This window comes from Photinus pyralis, unplaced genomic scaffold (genome assembly GCF_008802855.1).
Source record: "Photinus pyralis isolate 1611_PpyrPB1 unplaced genomic scaffold, Ppyr1.3 Ppyr1.4_LG1, whole genome shotgun sequence".
Classification (NCBI taxonomy): domain Eukaryota; kingdom Metazoa; phylum Arthropoda; class Insecta; order Coleoptera; family Lampyridae; genus Photinus; species Photinus pyralis.
In genome coordinates, this window is record NW_022170249.1 from 70,274,291 (window position 1) to 70,294,585 (window position 20,295).

At 36.6% G+C, this 20,295-nt stretch overlaps 2 protein-coding genes across 2 annotated transcripts; one reads left to right on the forward strand and one right to left on the reverse strand.

Annotated features, from left to right (window-relative positions):
• Nucleotides 1-1,322: 1,322 nt before the first annotated feature.
• Nucleotides 1,323-20,282, forward strand: LOC116171882 (zinc finger FYVE domain-containing protein 26 homolog). The gene is made up of 15 exons (XM_031488918.1): nucleotides 1,323-1,482; nucleotides 1,531-2,769; nucleotides 9,273-10,889; nucleotides 13,250-13,348; nucleotides 13,403-14,068; nucleotides 14,115-14,228; nucleotides 14,276-14,526; nucleotides 14,575-14,676; nucleotides 17,291-17,556; nucleotides 17,905-18,605; nucleotides 18,653-18,887; nucleotides 18,980-19,192; nucleotides 19,494-19,626; nucleotides 19,677-19,929; nucleotides 19,976-20,282. Exons 2-15 carry the CDS (start codon nucleotides 1,552-1,554, stop codon nucleotides 20,159-20,161), a joined length of 6,054 nt encoding a protein of 2,017 aa, XP_031344778.1. The 5' UTR covers nucleotides 1,323-1,482; nucleotides 1,531-1,551; the 3' UTR covers nucleotides 20,162-20,282.
• LOC116171894 lies at nucleotides 2,760-8,824 on the reverse strand. Its single transcript, XM_031488928.1, has 4 exons — nucleotides 8,407-8,824; nucleotides 8,129-8,363; nucleotides 3,015-3,167; nucleotides 2,760-2,965 (listed from the first exon to the last, which is right to left on the reverse strand). The coding sequence occupies exons 1-4, from the start codon at nucleotides 8,770-8,772 to the stop codon at nucleotides 2,775-2,777; spliced, it is 945 nt and encodes a 314-aa protein (XP_031344788.1). The 5' UTR covers nucleotides 8,773-8,824; the 3' UTR covers nucleotides 2,760-2,774.
• Nucleotides 20,283-20,295: the final 13 nt, after the last annotated feature.

The window sequence follows — 20,295 nt, forward strand, 5'->3', positions numbered from 1 at the left end:
AACTCAAACCGTTATTCGAGAAGCCATAATAAAACCGACATTAGATAGAGCTTATAAATGCAATCGGTTTCAGTATGTGTTCTTTTCGGTTCCGGTTCCAACCCCTGATGCTAACAGGGGGGGAGTTAAGATAAATCGCGGTTTCTTGAAATTAATTTAATAAATTTAGGCTTCCATTTGTGAGATCATTTTTAACAAGCCACTGCCTGGTCCGTTATGTTTTTGTATAAAAATAAACAGTTATTTCAGTTTTAAATAACAAACCTGATCATATAGCTAGGCAGGAAAAATTCTCCTGTGCATACCACTTAAATTAATTTAATTGTAAGAAAAATTGAAAGAAAAATAGTAAAAGTTCTCACCAGAAAATTGCAGAATGTTTTTCAGCAATAAATATTGCAGCAAGAAATTGCACGTGCCATTTTAACAATTCACAGAGCATTTTGTGGTGCAATATCTTGCGGTAATAAAATGCTGCAAGAATTGCAATAAAAATTGCATCGTCTAATACGGCCTTTAAAATCAAAACTTGGTATGTAAGTGTGGTCAATTTACTGGGAAAAATATAAAATAGCGTTTGTATAGGGGTTATATTTTTTTTAATTATCCGTGAAAGGATCCCTAGAATCCCCCTATACGTGGAGGGGGGGGGGATCTTACTCCCCGGAATGCGATACCCAACCATCATTGTACTAACATTTTCCCTCCCCAAGATCTCGCATGCGCCTGTTTTACGTCAATATGCCCGTATGTCGGTTGCGCCAGTGCAGCAACTTCACTAGAATTTCAAATCGTCAAAATCGTGTGTCATAGGCCAGAGACTTGTCATAGGCACGGTCGTATGTCATAGGCATATCATACGACTATGGTGTGCGCTCATTTTTAACGGAATTACAGTTGGTTGCTACTTTCAACGCTAGCATTGATTATAGTGTATACCGGGTGGTGCACGGCAAGTAGTTAAAAGTAAATTTCAACATGTCTGTTATTAGTGCCAATTAAATTCATAAAACAACAAAAGTCATGGCTATTGCTACTAATAACTGAAATGTTGAAATTTATTTTCAAATTTGCGGGTATACTTTAATAACATAATTTAAACTCTACAGTTTTGTCTGTAAAATGTACAGGAGTGCAGGATATTGCATACAACTAATTTCCCATGTTCAATCCCTGTTTCTACTTACGTTGCACCACCCGGTATAATAAATGACGTTGAACCATAGAATAAAAGCCGTTCTGTTCTATGGTGAAACCATAGAGTTGCTGTTTATCTTTTAGCTTGCGACCTTCAATTGAATCAGTTCATTAATCTGGTTCAACTTCAGGATGTTTTTGTGTAATAGATATTTATTTATCTTTAGTAATAAACATAAACAGTATGGTTTATTTTCTTTTATTCTATTTATACTACATTGTCTCTAATGTTTCTTTCACCGCTTCCATTCAACAATAGCTCTTAGACAACATTTTTTCAATTTGGTGAGTTAACCTCTACATGCCCCTTTTCTACTTGTTTTTCATTTGTAGGTGGTTCTCCATTCACCAAACATGGAAGAATTAAAAAGATGCGTTGAGGAACTTTCTTCTAGAACCAATGAATGTGCGGACAAATATAAAAATCGGTTATACCGATTATTGTCGCAAACCCAACTATTTGGTAACAACATTGATGACATTTTACCGAAATTGTTTGCCCTTATACACAGAGGTGCAATTCAAAGGGATTTGATGTATTTATGCTTATTAAGTAATGACGATACAAAGGCAATCTCAATGTTCCTGGAGTATGAAAAAAGTTCATTTCAGTTAGACCTCAAGGATTCATCATCTCTGTATGATTTTTGTGTCTTTACTAATAAGCATTGGCTTTTGGAAACTATACAGAATAATGTGATAGATGAAGATCAATTCTCTATTAAGATTGTGTTAATATTCCGCATTCTCCAGTTAATTGCGGCCAGTAATGAGGAAAACATCAATTTGCAAAAAATAAATGAATACATCCAACTTATAAATACTCAAAATAATTCATTTATTGAACAATATATACATCGGTTAAATAATATTGTGGATATTACTCGTATATGTTCAGATGTTTCAAATTCGGATGTTTATTATTACGCGGCGACTCATACTCCTTTGAATACTTTCTCGACATTTCTAAACTTAGGGTCGTCTTCAATCTGTGATGCTATATCTGCCAAACTAAGCACGACCGAAGATCCCTTAGAAAGTGACACATTCGCTGGTTTTAACATACTATCAAATTTGTTTGACTGCCTTAAAATGTGTAAGAATGTAATTTCCGGCCGAAATCTGCAATATAAAGATGAGATATCCGATAAGATTAGTATTATAAAAATGAAATTAACAAATTTGCGCGATTTCAAAATGCAAGTCGAGATACTGGAGAACATATTCGTACTATTATTTCTACAGGAGAAGCACTTGAACGGATGCCCCGATAAAAACGGAAACAATTTTTACTGTACTGAAAAGGAAGTACGTCTAATTCTAATGCTATTAAAAACTGTTATGGATAATATGAAAATCGAAACGACCCATAAACAATCTGATGAATATCGCAGATTTACAGAGTTGAACAGGAACGTGTCCGATGGACTTTGGAGACTGGAATTGCTAGTTTCGGACTTGAACAAGAAATACGAAAAGAATGTCATTTCATATCTACTGTCGTCACCCGAGTCGCTGATTCACTTAAGTCTGAAGCAGAACGACTTCAACAAGGCGCATCAAGTTATTCAGGTAGGCTATAAGTTTAACAGTGCTTTTTCCAGGTTCTTATAAGCGTATTTTTCGTAATGTGTCGGTTTGTATGTGATCACTTTTTTGGCCGACTCTTTGTAAGTACCTGGCGGATTGTCCATTAAGAACTTTTTCGCTTTATCAATGTTCTGATGGGGTTTACACGTTGAGCATTGGAAGCAGCAACAGCACCATCCTGGAGTGTTGGGGTTTGCACTGGTGCTTTTATTATTTGTTACACTTACCTCTTTGGCACCAACATGGAATTGCAATTATGAGGTACATTGCGATCCATATGAGGATTAGTTTCTTAACTCTGTTAAGTAGTTCACTCCGTTTTGCCTTGTTAGTTTTAGGATCCATTATGTCAGTCATAAGGCATTGTACAGCAGATAAACCTAATAACAAAATTTATTTCAATTTTAATTAAATACTAAAGTACAGTAAGTCAAATTGGTGGGACTGGTTTTAATACACAATTTGAGATACTCATTAATTCATGCATTTTCTTTCCAAAAAAGTACTCTTAAAATGCAGGATGTTTCTCAATATCATACAACAAAAAAATAAATTAAAAATAATCTTGTTTCAGCAAGATCTAGTTACGCATGGATGTTTTGTTGAGAAATGAATGTAAAACACTTGATTTTGAAATTGTTCTTGTAAATTTATGTAAATGTATAGTGGTGACAGGTCATTATTTTCTTTTTTTGTCCTGTATCTCATTCCGTAAAAATTCTATATGGCGTCCATAAGAATTAAGAATGTAGTAGCCTGTAACTTCTACATCTAGCATGTTATGGATATTCTCCAAAAATAGTGTCCATAAAAGGTGCTAACGCGAACCGTTAATTTCAGACTGTTTAACAGAAAATGAAAACAAAATTTGACATTTTCAAATTTTAATGATCTCAGATATTTTCAAAGATTTTTCAAAAATGTTAAATGCGTTTTTTAATCACAAAAAGGAGCCCCCATTTAATTCACACTGTATCTCTCATCGTTATGGAGACTTGAACCACTCTGTACGTATTTGATTTTAAACATAGGCGCTGTGTTAGAAGCATCCGAGGAAGCATCTGTAGTTAGCATTTAAAAAAATCACGTATCTTGGTATTTAAGGATTTGATATGCGCTACGTTTGTTTTTATGAGAACCAATTATGGTTACAATTTCAAAAAATATTTATAATTAAGAAAGTTGACATTGCGCAGTTTGTGCGTATTAATCGTCAATATTTTTCTCGGCTCGGAACTACTAGGTGGCGCAACATTAATCATTTGACGTTTGTGAAGTAGACAGTTCCAGTATACAAATAGACAAACAATGGAGCGCTATCTGAGAGATTAGGAAACATTTTGGGTAAAGCTATGAAAATTGTTCTTTGACTCTCCATCTTAAGGCTCCTCTGTAGTCAATTTGTATTTCAATGTTTTTGCAATGGGTTAGACCACCAACAATACACATCTCTAGACGATATACCTACTCCTTGAGTGAGACCAACGATGTATCTCTATCCTTTCCAATTTTGCATCTTCTCTTCGTTTATTGTTAAACACAATAGACCATGTATAATGGTCAAGGACTAATATTATGTAAACAAGTTTAGCGAAAAGATGTACAATATTTGAATGGAGATGCACAAATGCCTATTTCTTTTACTATTGAGTAAATTACTTATTCAATGCATTTACTGCATTTTTCTATAATGACACCTTCTGTAAATTACTTGGTTCTTAGGTCATTAGTGGACTAGATTAGCATTGTTTGTTAACATTTTTAATTACCCCTTTATTTCTTGTGAGTTTTTCTAATCAATTATACTGATTTATAGATTTTTATAGTTATTAGATAGACATGTGCATGAATGAATTCACTTAGGACTTAGGTATGGTAGAACCTAATAAACCGGCACTTCGAACACCTAAAATAAATCTCTTTATTTTCTTATACAATAAGGGTGAACAACAACAAAAAATGTATTTTTTAAAAATGGTAGCTAACATTTAAAATTCTGTTACAATGATTAAAAGTATAACATATAAATACCGATTTTTAAATAAATTCTTATCTTTTCAAAAAATAATAATTGTACATTTAGCGTTATACTTATTTATATTTATGCACAAACCATGTAGAATTTTTCCGAACATCTTATGTGCAGCAAGATGACTTCGCTTTTTTGTCCTAAATTGAGAATTCAGTTGTAAAATTTGTTGATTCCGCGGTTGATCCTCTATTTTCTGAGAGGCAAGATCGGAGATGATGTCAGTTCATATTCGCTAAGTTGATGTGAAGTTTGCGGGATTCCAACATATTCTCAAACGGAAAAAATAAATAGTTGAAATTTTTTAAAAGTGGGAGAATTTGTTTACCCACCATTAATTACCGGGAAAACCCAAAATTTCACCCATGTTTTGATACAAATATTCATTTTCGTGATGTCTCACTACCTTGACTTGACATGAGCAAAACTGACACTTTTTTTAAATAAATTTGTCAGTGTCGCCTATTAGTTATCGTATCCCACTTAGAAATTTAGTTAAAAAGGGGAATTGGAACATTTTTTGTAACAGTTAAAATGAACAAGTGCAATCGAATTTCTTTGAAATGGTAGGCTCAGAATGTGAAAACTATTGGGCGCAACTTTCTCGCCAATTTATTTGTAAAAATCGAAATTTGTCGTTCCTTTATTTTTTGATAAGCGGATATTCCTGATATCTGATCATATTGAAAAAATAAGTAGCACTTGCCTCTCTAAGTCTCGACTCAGTAGTAGTGTTTGCGAATTGTGATACTGTGCTACCCGCTTGTGTGGTGGTCATGCGTTAGTCCAAAAAATCAAAACGGTGCCACATTTCTACACAAGAACAAATATGCGGCAAAAATGTTTCTAATTACTGGTACAGTCGTATTCCGCCTAGGGGTTTAGCTAAAAATTGGGCTACTATTTGATACCTTCCTAAACAAATTTCTTGAAGCATCCTGATAGAATGAAAAAGGCTTTAGAAATCAAAAATTATTTCCAATGTACCTACAATAAATATGCATTTAGTGCACTTTTCGTCTTAGGAATATGTGACATTATGATTCACAAATCAACAGCATTCATGAACATTAGCCAATTATATAGTAATTTATCTAATCCATATCATTGGGAACGGCGTGCCAATGTGCAGGATAATGCTAGGTAGTTTCTTTTGTTTTCCCTTTCAAGTAACGAGTTGTCGCCTCAGGAGTTATAGTGCAATATGAGTTGCCTATCCTTACGTTAGCGTTTTGATTTTTTTCTAAAGATCGCGATCGCGATACATATTTTATTTTTCATTTGCCTATTATATGTCAATTATATCTGTCATATAAGATATATAAAGCAGTCTATGAGAGGGCATACTGAGATGACAATCCATTATGTCCTCTCATTATGCCCTCAAACTTCATGTCAAATATATTGACGGAGTTATGTAATAAAAAAAGATGCTACTTGATTCGTATGATGCACTAACAATAATCATTACATTTGTATATTGGAAATGCATTACTTGGAACGATGAAAAATAAAATGTTGTATGCACCTCAGGCATTACTCGATATTTAACCCTCGGGCGACTTACAATCCCTCGGGCCAGAGGCCCTCGGGCTCTGTCGCCCTCGGCATAAATATCACCTTAATGCCCTTGATACATAAATAACTATTTTAAAATATGTGCATTATCATAATAGGTGGAAATAATATCTTTAAGTACCGCCGTAGGAAATACTGTCGGATTTCCAAATTGGTGCTGTAGGTTTTTCTACTCCCACTACAACGGCTGTTATTTACGAAAAACGATTTTTCTATTCATCGATCTTCCTAAAAAACTAAGACCGATATTTCAACTTTTTTTAAGTACCGCCGTTCTTTTCATCATTGCAAAGAATATCCACTATCGAGAATTTGTTAGACTGCAACTACAAAAGCAGCATTTTATAAGAAAGTTTAGCTATTTTTTCAATATGGCGGATTGACTACAGAGGAGCCTTAAAGTTCCGACGTGGCCCTACACTCATTTGTCCCTGCAACCTGGGGGGGGGGGGGGCTGCATACACAAAGGTTGATTGCTAATGACTGCACCATTGTTTCGACTACGAAACTCCATGGTTGTCAAAATCGTGTAGAGGATTTCTGGTCAACCACTAGGGTACAGGTAAGCCCATATGGGTAGGGATTGCCTAACCATCCAGGCATAAACTAGCCAATTTCTATATTTGTTTGATTTTTTCAGTGCCTTAGCTCCAAATTTGCATAATTAGCTACAAAAGTAAGGAATGTTTAAATCACCTCCAATTTTGATGGCACTCAGAGGTATAATCTGAGCCCTGTGACACTTATAATTAAGTTATTCCTGAACCTCTAATGAATTTTCGTGCACAGTTTTTTTGGTTTTCACATATAATTTTTTCTTGAACGATTTTATGACACTGAGCAACTTGGTTTGTTTGTTAACGAAAAGTCTTTATGGCTTAAGTTTGAACGGACTATAATTAACACGTTTCCGGTACTCATGGTCGACCGTGAACTGTGCGTAGTACTCCCATAAGATAACGGTTAAAATTGTTCTTGTGGCTCAAAACTGAATACCCCAATTCTATCCCTCCTGGATTAATCCCTACTTTTCTTTTTAAATTTTTTAGCACGCCCAAAATGGCGGCCATCTTTAATCAGGAACCAATCGGATTCGTTTGCTTACACCAATCAATTGCTTTTAACAGCCGTCCATCAAAAGCCACGGTCGTTTAATATACCCAATTCAGCGGTTCACACAAATCCGCAAGATATCGTCATGAGTGATCCTGACTGGGCTGTTAAAATTACACATCGCCAATTTTATTAAGAACATAAAATTTGGTATCTGGTGATCTTAGCACATGAAAATAACGAAATCAATTCTTTACTTTTGAAAAGAAAACTGTTATTGACTAAGAGCCCCCCCCCCCCCCCCCCTATACCCGCCCATCTGCGACCATATTCAGTAACGGGAGTAGTTCGATCACGGTCTACCTTAAAATAACAATAGTAATAATAATCGTAATGATAATGATGATCTTAATTTAGATTTAACAAATTGTATTGTGTTTGTAAAGTTCGATTCCACTTTCTTTTAGTACTACTCATCACTATTGATGAAATCGGAATAGGTTTAAAAGTTTTGACAACATTTTAGCGGCTAAACAGGAGTTGCTCGTGATCAAATTGTTTCCCAGTTTTGAAAAATAATGCGAGAAAATCTGGTGTGGAGATAACCCTAAGAACCATTATAACCGAACTTTTTATTGAGATGGCGTAGTAACTATAGCCAGCCAGAATCTTCGATCTTACCTATCCCTTTTTGTTGTTCAACCGTGCAATTCTGCTGAACTGGATGCACAACTGCATTAATAGCGTCATTAAAGCTTTCTTCTTCTTTAGTATCAGAATACTTCAATGTCTTTTTCGATTTTTCTTCTTTTTTGATATCGTTATCATACTCAACTTTTAAAGCGTCATAATTGTAGTCTTCTTTATCGTGAGTTTGTCGTATTTTGTAATTCCTCTTGTCATTCGTACCATTATCCTATAAGAAAGTTACTCGTTGTCAGTATGGGTATTTTTCTTACATTTGGATATATGATAGAAGTTTCCCATGGTTCTTCATCATTTGCACTTTGAAAATGCTCTTTCGGTTTTAGTTTCAATTTACTGTTGTACTGAAACTCTTTTTTGTTATTGTAATTGGAGGATATTTGGTGTAACTTTTTAAAATGTTTACTGTCGACCTCTAAATTTTGTTCGTTAACTTCATCTTCTTTTAGCATCTCGTCTTCGGCCTGATAGACATCATCATTTTCGTCATGTTCTATATCTGATATTATAAATGTTTCTTCGTTTTTGAAGCTTACATTGTATGATAACGGAAAAATGCATGCAGATGGGGAGTATATATGCACTAAAAATAGAACAACAATTTGTGCTATTACTGTCATGATGACAATTTATTTTGAATTTTAAATCACTACGGCTACTATACTCATTCAATAATAATAGTTCTACTTTTCTCACGGCCGGTTGCAGGAAAGCGGATTATACTCAAAACCCTGCACTATTTACCAAATCTGAGTTTAAACAAGAATTTTGACATTTGATGGGCTGCATACTGCAGTATAAAGCCAATCAATGTCTTAATACCGGATCAAACAATGATCCTGGATTATTTTTTTTGGTGCAACTGGCCGTCAGCTCTTTATTTTGATTACTAGCTGAAACCAAACCATCCACTAGATAGATCAGCCCCCCTGGTTCAAATCCGGCTTCGGACATGAAAGTTTGTAACTAAATGTTGGTTTGAGTCAAGTTAGAGCAGCTTTGACTGAACCCCACTCTATCCTGTACCGTTCATCTTTTATAAATTTCTTTGTGTCTATTTCAGGGCTCAACAAAACAAACCGCGAGATTTTACAAAATAGTTTTTTTTATTACTTTTCAGATATTCAACATACAACACAGCAACATCGCATCGGAAATAAACTACAGCGTCAATTTTATTGATCTCAAAGCAAACCTGCGAAAATCGTACAAAATGCAACAAATTGCGCAGAAAAACCCGAATATTAGTGTAGATTGCCATTCCAGAGAGGAGATTCTTAATGAATTTTTCAAAACAAATTATATCGAAAGCCGGGAACCAGAGGAAAATAGCTCGAATCGGCATTTAGTCGAAAATATAGGCCCTCAAACATTCAAGTTTATGACGATTGTCGATCTAATTCTGACTTTGCCCAATAGCGCGGACGAATGTCGCGACTTAATTAAATTAGCCGTTACCTATAGTGATGCGGATATTGACGAACAGCATTTAAATTTCTTTAAAAGAATCACTGAGGCTTTCACAGTAATAGACACATTGTCCATGAAAGAAATTTTATGCAACTCTGAATTTGAACTCAACACTGACCAGCAGAAATCAAAGGAGTCATTCTATATCCAACTGCAGAATCTTGCAAATGTGTTTTGCAAACAATTGGAGACTACAAACGATGGCAAGCTAAACGAGAAACACTCCGCCCATAAGATTTTCATCAAATTGCACCAGCTGTTCTTAAGTAATTATACCGAAGGGAAAGAACATATGCGTTATCTCCTACGATTGTTTAATTACCTCAAGGGGTTTTCCAAAATATTTTACGTTGAGCAAAATAATTCTGATGTTATTTCAAAGGGTAAAAATACATCTTTGTTTACAATTTTAACTATGGGTAGATCGGAGATCTTGGAGAAATTGCTTTTTGAAAGAAATCTTGATATTAGCGACTTTGAGCAGTTATTTCTTAAGCTTAAACTGGATTTAGTGTATCATGTCGCTTCGATTTTTTTCCCGAGTATTTCTTTGAGCAGTTCTTATGTATCAGAAAGGAAAGAATTGAGACCTCCAAATGCGCACGTGATTACATACATACAAAAGCGTAATTGGTTGTTGGCTTACATACTGAAGAATATTTACAAGATCGAAGACTCGGATGTCGTTTTAAATGAAGTTCGTATAAAAGCCCTCGTTAATTTTCTTAAACTGCCGCGCATACAGCACCTGACAGACTTGTACAACAATAATGCCATGGTAACCGCTTTGCAACAGAGCATAAACCCGTCCATTCTGAAAGAATATTTTGATAAACGCACTGTGAAAATCAATGACGAAATCCAACCCGGATTTTTGCTGGGATCACAAGTTAGCACCGGGAGCTTGGAAACTGGTGAAGAGATATTCGAGGGAAGTCTCAAGATCACCGATTGGAAGCATTTGTTTGATATAATCGACAACATTCCTCAGTATCAACTGTGCAACAATGCGGAACTTATGGATCTACGCGACAAGGTCCTCATCGAATTAGTGAGCGACTGCTTTGAACCAGATTTTTATAAATACGTGCAGTATATCACTAATGATCGACTGAGATGCGAGTGTATTTTGAATAATTTTACCACGTGGCCGGGAGAATTTTGTATTAGTGTTATGAAATCGGAAATGTCAAGTTTTTCGCCGATCGATCAAGAATGCCGAGCGAAATTTAAGGAATGGTGTGAAACGATTGACTTGTGCGAGAAGGTAAGAAAATACCTTCACAGATTCCATAACACACTAACTTTATAAATTAATAAAAAAACATTTCACCATATTATTTCACATACAATTTCAGTCACTAACAATCTATATTAGGGTATGGTCTGTGGATAAGTCATCGACATATAATAAATGAACTGCGTGTGCCAATGCTACGCACGGATACGGCAGGTGAGGGAGAATGGAAATCTAAGAGGGCAAGCTGTCTCTTACATTTACGCATCTGATTGGTTCTTTCAACAGAAGCGATAGCGATCGCATACAAATTAGATTCACGTGCACACACACTCGACAGAGGACGCACCGAGTCCCATCTCACAGTGAGGCTGAAGGCTTCAGTGAAATTGATTGCTCCACTGTACCATCACCATTGTATTTGACCTTGCACACCGACCGACAGTCCTTCTTATCAGCCGGCCTAAGAACTAGGTCCCAAGTGTAATTTTCATTGAGCACATTTACTTCCTCAATCATTGCCATTTTCCAATTTTTGGCTTGAGCACCTTCAATGGCTTCACTGTACATAGACGGTTCAGTTTCACAAGCTATCATACTGACTACATAGGCCTTCAACTTCCTCGGCATCTTCAATTTGGATCTGTCTCGGAATTTCCACTGTTGTTTTCCTCCATTTTCCTCGAATGAGTCTTCATTTCTTTGTGTCTTGAATGCTGAAGTTGATCCTGGTGTCAACAAGTTTGAGCTTGATTCCACAGGTCCTACTGCTGGTAGAGGTTCCCCTGCTTATTCTGTTGGTACTACCGGTTATGGTGTTGGTGTAGAATTCTGAGTTAGTGACGTCACTCTCATACTCGCTTTTACCCCTACAGTGTGACGTTAGAAAAAAAATAAGTTTAATGGTGCCACTGGCTCTACTCAGTTCCTGGGGTTGGCGGGGTCGTGGATACAAATATTTACAATTTCATTTAAATTTATTACATAATTTTTGGGCGCCAATCTGTCTTTAACTCACATGCCAACCGACAGATAAATCGGCACGTATTATTGATTATAAAGTTAACCTAACACTTAATTGATTTATATCACAAAGTTACGATTGATGGTGGTTAGAATTATGCTGTACTAATGGTGAATGATGGTTAATTGGGTGATAACTCAGGTACAAACAATTATGAACAGGGCGTTCTTTCTTATCTGTTTGTGGGTTTTCCGGAAAGGAATTGTGTACAGCCGAGCTGGCGGAGCAGGCTCTTGATTAAATTTGGAGGTCGCTGAATGCTGACAAAGATGCTGATTAGTTCAATATCGAAAGGACTCGGTATTCACTCTCCGTGCTTCGAATTTACTTCAAATCTATCTACATTCTATCTTCTATGCACATTGGGGTAAAGAAAGCCCTAAAAATTACGCAGTATAGGAATGGATACGAACGCCCTTCTTTTACTTACTATAGGTGGAAAACGGCTCGCGTTAACTTGGTCCGTTGTTAAATTTTTGGACGGCCAATTACGACAATTATTATTTCTTGTAATGCAATTCTCGGGCCCCAGTCGATTCGCAATTTCTCTTAAACGCCTTTATTTAATCTCCGCAATAAACACACTCTCTCTCATACTTTTCTCTTCTCCCTTTCCTTTTTGCTTAACGCAACCGCCTGTTTCCCAATCTACTTTCTCCCTCCAATTTTCCGCGCGCACGCCGATTTTACACGTTACAACAGTATTCAAAGATGGCAGTTGACTGATTTTCCATCTTGAAGCTCATATCCCTCAACACAATGACTTTAGATTCCTCCAGTATCCATACGCAATAGCCGTTCTTGTCCCACAGTACCTAACTAAACGAGCTTTTTTGTCAAAACTTCCTCTTTGTCTCCTTTAGCATATGTACAAAGCATTCAGTACCGAATCGCAAGCTTCTTCTTGTACCAAAGTTCGTATGGCGAAATCCCTGGTTCTGGAGACGGCCCTGTATCGTTTAATCACTCACGCAGCTGTCATCACAGCCTCGGTCCAAAATGTTTATGTTAGTCCAAAATCTTACAACATACCGTCAGCGACTTCTTTTTGGCGATTATTCTGGTATAGGCCCCCACACACACTTCAACGTTGATCCCGGTCATCCGGGCTAGTTATGACCTTTGCCTTTGCTCTCTTTTTTTTATTCTCGCTCCCACAATTTTTTCAGCAATGGATTCAATAAACTACGTATAAAATGGCGAAAGTAATAATACCATTAGTACATACTTTGATTGATTAAATTTCATCTTTTATCGTTTTACTCTTTCCATATAAAACGCTAATTTCATTCCACCGAATTGGTTAAATAAATCTTGGAGTAGAAATAAGTATTAAAATACAATAAAAATGTGGTTCTGCTTGTAGATAAGGAACATGTCAAATAAAGACACATGGTTTGAGGTATGGCAATTGTCTAGCAATAAACCAAGCGATATACTTCAAACTCTTATAACAACGGTGCATGTATGTAAAGGTGTATACGCATACTAGCAAACTTCGAAATTTGTGCAATTTCAGGTGGAAATACTGTTGCAGTTTATTGATATCTTTGAAATCGATTCTAAAATGCTAGAAAGCATAGATGAACACTATTTCATAGCTTTATTCGATTCAATGGAATATTCCAAAATCGAAGTTTTATTGAGTAAATTACCCATCGAGTACGCCACTTCGATATGCCATAATTTGGTTACAACACTGCGAAATTTAGAGCACCTTAGCTTTACAGTCGATATTATTTCGAAATGGAATCTAGTTGATCATAACAATATTTTAAAAGACATCAAAATTAGCCTATCGATACTTTCGTGTTTTACCCAGTCGGAACAGGAGAATTTATGGTGCCTAATTGCGGAACCGTCAACAATCGTAGAGATGCTGGTTATGAATACTCGGTTGGAGAAGTTGGGTCAAGTACTCGAGAAAATTCGGCCGGATCTTGAAAATTGCGAATTTGACGAGAGCGAATTGTCCCTTGAGAAGATTGACGACATTCTAAGGACGTACGCAGAGAAAAGCTTGGAATTTCGTGTTGTGCTCCAGCCGGAAGTGAAGTTCATCAACTCGCCAGAGAGTAGCAAGCTGTTACAATCGTTGGATTCGATTAATTTCACAACGGCTCCCAAGTACTTTGTCATGCCTGAAATGGTACCTGCTAAAACTGAATGGGTGGAAAATTACGAGGTACTTACCACTTGCAGAGACATTAATTATGTTGTACAATCTTAAGGTAACTGAGTGCATGTGCTGTGCACAAACAACATTTTCAATGTTCAATAGACGTCACCATTGCAGAAGATGTGGAAGGGTGGTTTGTGGTACATGTTCTGTAAAACGCATGCATGTAAGTCTCGTCCTGGTTAAATTCTTTGCATTCTGATTGCATTTTAGGTGCCAACCTATGAAAATATTTTGGTACGAGTTTGCTTAGATTGTTACGATCAGGCTCAGCAAGATGGAGCAGGCACCTCATCTTCTAAAAGTGAGGCGTCAATAAGAACACTAGCCGTTGATTGGCTGCTTACCGATGACACTACGCATAACGAAATTGTTAGAGAAGAGTTTTCATACGAGTATGCGCCAAGCGTCTCCCTTTGCCTCTCCATTTTAAAGCATCATTCTAAAAATGAGGAATATCCCAAGTTGGTACTCGTTTCAGTATTGCCCATCTTATTCATTAATTGCTGTAGGTTTCTCTTGGATCAATGTGACGCGATGTTACGATTGTTGCAGCCAATGTATTCAGAGTCATTACAAGAGATTGACTACCTATTGGTGATAAAGATGCTCAAGTAAGTAGTGTTTGAGTGTGAGACCATAAATCTGTCCTGTTCTTGAGGCAGTTTTTATAGGAGATGTAAGATGGTCCAAGATTGAAGTTGTAAAAATAAAAGTCCTGATTCTATGCATCATTTGGTGATTTTATTTCAGTGGGATTCAAAGGGTCTAAACTAGGTACATTAATGTTTTGCAAGTTCAATAATTCTGGATATGGATGTCAATAATTCCATTTTATTATTTACACTTTATAGGTAATCATGTTATATTTAAAATGGTTTCCTTTCGTAATACTAAATTTCATTCATAATTCGCGATCATATTAACACTTGAGGCGCTTATGTAATTTAGAAATGACGTGTATAGTTGGTAGCGGTTTGTAAACATTGGGTTATTCTTGCAGGATTAGAATTGAACACGATCCATAACTCTTGTGGTAGTAGGTACCTTCTTAAGTATATACTTTCTTGCAGGTTTTTAAGTGAAATTTTACTGTTTTGAAAATGAATTCAGTTTATCCTGCCGTTTTTGAGCCTAGACAATATAACCCCCTAATCATATCCTACCTAAGAACTTGAGACTGCAATTTTTCTAATTACAAACATCTTATATCATTCAATTTCTAGCGCACTCTTACAACTGTTAGTACAACTTACCGACGTTCCCTTACGTCGATTTTGCTTTAAAACGGCCTTACTACTCGTGGACAATTACACACAATTAATTTTAAACAATAGGTATTTTTCAATGTGTTTAATAAATGTCGATTTAATTTTTTCTTACTGTTGGTGGCATACCTAATCGCACAAAGTGCACCTTCAATGTGAATATGCCGCTTTAAGTTTTGCTAATAGGAAGGTATTCATCAAAGAATATGCGTTAGACGACGATTTCTTAAATTTAAGGTGTATTTACTTTTACAACCCAAAAACTACAATATTCATTACTTGGGCATTGTAAATAAACAAAATGGCGGTCTTATACCACCAATGGTAATTACAGTGTGCTGCCACCAGAGGTCTCACTGTTAATCTGAATCGCGAATAGGTTATAATATAGATCCATTCGCATAGCGATAGTACATATGTAAAACACAATTTTGAATTGGGTGCTTATTGCCCTCTGCTACGTTTCGAGAAACAATCTGCACTCAGGATTAAAACACACACTTTAGTCCCTTGATATCTGTATATTCTTCTGTACTTGTGTTTGTGACTGAACTTCTCCCAAACGGCTGGACTGTTTTGATGACATTTTTTTGTGTTTTATAATGTGTCCCCGGGTGGTTTAGATTCCCAACTGGGCCTGATCAGTTTATAAGATTTTTTTTAACTTTTTTTGTATATGTCGCACTCTGATATTTCACGTACCGATCCATACATGCTCCAAGTCACTTGCGTCGTACCGTGGCGAAGTGTTATGTTCATATACCGTCAATATCGAGCGTACGAAGTCGCGGAGGAGAATCTCGTATTATATACTATTTCGATCAATGTATGTAATTCCAGTACCAGCCGCAAAAAATTTAAATATACCTATGTAGGCCACTATAGTATAGTATAGCTTTATGTTCAGCATCTATTCTTTCCAAAGACTCATGAGATCTCTACCGCAAAACGTGCAAGCGTTTAGCTTTACCTGCATTATTGCGCAGAGACAACAACAAAACATGCGTTCCTAAATCCCAAAATACATTTTCATGAGTTTATACTGTGGAGAGGTTTTATTTGAGTTTGAACTTGACAAGAGAGTTGAGTATCGCTATGATTCAGTCGTGGCAGTTACATTTGATCCTGTTCTTCACAATAATTAGTCAAAAAGGTTAGGGAACGGAACAATCTCGCTTGTTTGTAGTCTCTCATCAGTTGGCACCCATTCACTGAAGTTTAATTCAGACAGTCACAGGGCACTTCAGGAAAATCTCTTGAATCTTTGGCGCTCGACTGTATTATCTCTGAGGTGACGTCTCTGATAACGGCGTTACGGCACGTTGCGCCGGTGCTTGCGTTCAGTCTTTTTGGAGTGACGTACTTTCCGAAATTCCAACGGGAACGGGAACAGGAGAAAACAGGATTTTGTCTTACAGTCGAAAAGAGACTTCACATTTAGAACGTAAATTTCTTTGAAGGCGTTAAGATGTAGTCCAAAAGAGTCGGAAACGGAGTAGGGAAAAAACGGGATTTCCCAAAGGCAGTACGACTTTTGCCTGGACTGCTAGTTCATTATTGTTTAGTGTCACTTTTCGCCCCTCCTTTAACTTCTAATCCCTCCGGGAGGAAAAGCAACACCTTATTCCCTTAAGTGAATTAAAAAACTTAATTAATGTTTTAATCCTGAGGGTTCTCCAGGGATCCAGACGTACGTTGGCGTAGCTTCAAGATCATTCGCTTCTATTTGGAGTCAAAGGAAAATAACTTTGCTTTTCTCAACCAAATTTTTAAGTGCAAAGCCAGCGTATCCAACTGAACATTTGCTTTATACACCAAATCCACTATAAAAATCTGTTATATCTCTGCTTCATTAGTACTGAAAAGTGTCAATAGATGGACAGTGTACCTTTGGTCGTGTAGGGAACCCCTTAAAGTATACCCTACTGATGTGTATCTCAGCTTTACTTCTTATATTTAGGTCCCTTGCGATTGCAGCAAAAATGTTGTCCGCTCAATGTATGCTACAATGGGGATCATCTCTCGCCGATAGAATATTGTCACAGGCAGACCTGTTGGGATTGTTGGCGGAACGTGATTGCTTGCATTTAATTCCAACTACAACGCCCAGTCAAGTTCGATATATAGATGCGAATACTTTGAGACGTCTTCGTGATAAATTATTGGAACGAGAGCAATGGAATTTGGCACTTGAGGTCTCAACAAAGGCTGGTCTCGATAACGCAGGTATGTCCATTACTCAAATGTACTGCATACAAAGCAAGGCTTTATGGCTCAGTGGTAGAGCGTTGGGCTATAAATCCGGAGGTCGGGTGTTTGAACCTGGGTTGAGGTGAATTTTCATCTGTGGCAGAGATGGAAATTACCTTAGACCAGTTCTGATCATTCCACCGGCTACTCCAAATTAGGTTTTCCTGCAGTTTTCCTAATTTGTAAGGTAAATACCGGAGTAGTACAGAACAACTTAAGACCTTCTGCAGAGGCACCTCTAAAAAGCATTATGCGGTTCACTCTGTAGCCTGTTGAGGGCCCAGAACAAGAGAGGGATAATAATAATAATAATAACAATTGCAGGTGTTTTTGCCGCTTGGGGAAAGAGTTACTTGAAGGCAGGCAGTCTTCAAAGGGCAAGAGAAAAATTTCAGAGATGTTTTGATAAAACGGCTCACTATGAGACCTCCACCGAATTAAGTAATAGCTATTCAAGTACACAATTACCACATTATCTCTCAAAAGTGTTGCACTCCTCCGAAAACAGACCGATAAAAAATCCTCCGCTTCTGAACGAAATAATTCAAATCCTTGAATCATACACAACCATCATCGATCCTAAGATTGTAAAGGAGGTAAAAATGTCAAACACTCTGCTGTCCTCGACTTGCAGCTTAAACAGTAGCACAACGTCTGTACAGAACGATATGGCCGTTTGTATTCTAAATAAATTAAGAAATTTGAATAACGTCATGAATGGAAATTATTCCGCTTACTCTGATACTACGGAGTCTATGTCATCAGTGGGCAAAACGAAACCGTACCTAGAACCACTGTTTTATGAGGAATGCGTTTACTACCTAACCAAGTATGGGTCGCACATTAGTGTACTCGAATTCTATTTGAAACATTCAGATTATCATCAATGTCTGAAGTATATGTTAGATCATAGATTGAACTCGGATTACTTCATCGACGTATACATGCTGTGTTTAAAAGAAAACTGTGTGAGCGAGCTCCATGAAACAATGTCAGAAATTGATTCCACCTTAGACATCTGGAAGGTAGTAGTGTTGTAGTCTCTTCAAAAGCTTTAAGTGTCATATTTCAGGATTACCTAAAACACATTTGTCGACATTTAGAAAAGCAGTCCAATCTTAACTCTCTGTACGAGTTACAGCAATTCATGGGAGACTTTGTCAGAGCGGCATTAACTTGTATTAAATTTTACAAGGATGATGCGGCCACATTTACGGAATTAACTGGAAAAGTTGACTACCTACATAAGGCCCAGCAGCATCTGCAACAGGAGCTGGAACAAGAGCAATGGGTTGAAGTGGCTTCAGGTATCATTTTTTTTGTTTCTATCTAAAGTGCACATCAAGTGCATGCGAGGTTTTGAAAACCCCAGTTTCTATGCCTAACTCTTTTGTTGTAGTTCGTAAGCCAAATATGGACTCTCAAGATAGTTTTGAGGCAAAAGGTATTGCAAATCCTTCTCTGGTTATGAAGATCGATACGAGAAATGTTGACAAGCATATTAACACCATCTCGCGACAAATTGAAGTTGCAAAATTTTTGGCAGATTGTGAATTCTCCTCCGCTCCAGTCATGCAAATTTTACCTGAAATTTTACCTTTCGTTACTGAAGGTAAGCTGAACTAACTTTTGAACTTTTTGAAACGTAAACACAACCATGTCATCATTTTCTACTTTAATTACATACACAATGGCAAAGGGACCTAATTTAAAATTTAATCAATTTTTCAACTGATAACACATTCCTAGAAAATACAAAGAAATGTTTGCAACTATTTGCAAATAAGAAAATTGAAAAGTAATTAAAACAAAATTGCCGTTCTCTAAATTACATTAACGGTAAGTGTAGAGATTCTTCATCACAGCACGTACTTTATACAAATAAGACTAGGTAAGTAAAAACCTAATTGCAGATGCCTCATTTGATAGTTTGCACAAGACAAAAATTCCAACATTATTTGGTTCGTATTATGAAAGAGTGCAATTAGCAGTTCTAGCAATCGTATGTGGAACTAACATTGAGGATGGATTTGGTATCGCTTACAGGTGAATTAATTAAACTAGCATTTAATGACATTAATAATTGTCTTGAACAGGATTATTACGGATCATAAATTGAGCGCCGTCAAAGTGTATTGCCAGGCGGGCAAGCAACTCGCTAAAAGTGAAAAATACAATTCCATTGCCCAGTTGGTAAATTGTATTCGTTCAAGTGGTGTTAGTGATTCAGCCGTAACCGATATGTGCGATGAAATGCTTATACTCGCCGTTCAGACGTTGACCAAGACAAATGTCTCCGGCCCTCAGTTAGATGGATTAATAAAATTAATTACGGACCGTGCGGCTAAGGTACATTTATAGCAATTTTTTTCAATTGCTTTCACGTACATTTCAGATATCGGCTTATATCGAATCTAAACAATTGAAGACTGCGTATCTGTTGGCTGTGAAACACAAGAGGATGGGAGATATTCGGAGAATTCTTAGAGAAGCAGAGTTTCTAAATCAGCCCAGCATTAAGACATTATGTCAAAAAATTTTACATTCTCATTCACATTTCCCTTCGCATTCAAAAGACTGAATTATGTGGTATTTCAAGTTACCTGAAATTGTTTTTGGTGCATATTTTTATTACTGCTGTGATTATTTGAACAAATTATATTGTTTATACCATATATTTTTTAATATATACGTACCTTGTATTTGTGGCAACAA

Bases quoted from the DNA above. Each gene is read 5' to 3' on its own strand.
- LOC116171882 (XM_031488918.1), top strand. From the start codon at position 1,552: ATGGAAGAATTAAAAAGATGCGTTGAGGAACTTTCTTCTAGAACCAAT. The intron at 14,527-14,574 runs GTTGGTACTCGT...TAATTGCTGTAG, and splicing joins AAAAATGAGGAATATCCCAA to GTTTCTCTTGGATCAATGTG. The intron at 14,677-17,290 runs GTAAGTAGTGTT...TCTTATATTTAG, and splicing joins TTGGTGATAAAGATGCTCAA to GTCCCTTGCGATTGCAGCAA.
- LOC116171894 (XM_031488928.1), bottom strand. From the start codon at position 8,772: ATGACAGTAATAGCACAAATTGTTGTTCTATTTTTAGTGCATATATAC. The intron at 8,364-8,406 runs GTAAGAAAAATA...ACTTTCTTATAG, and splicing joins CTTCTATCATATATCCAAAT to GATAATGGTACGAATGACAA. The intron at 3,168-8,128 runs GTAAGATCGAAG...TTTTGTTATTAG, and splicing joins TGAACAACAAAAAGGGATAG to GTTTATCTGCTGTACAATGC.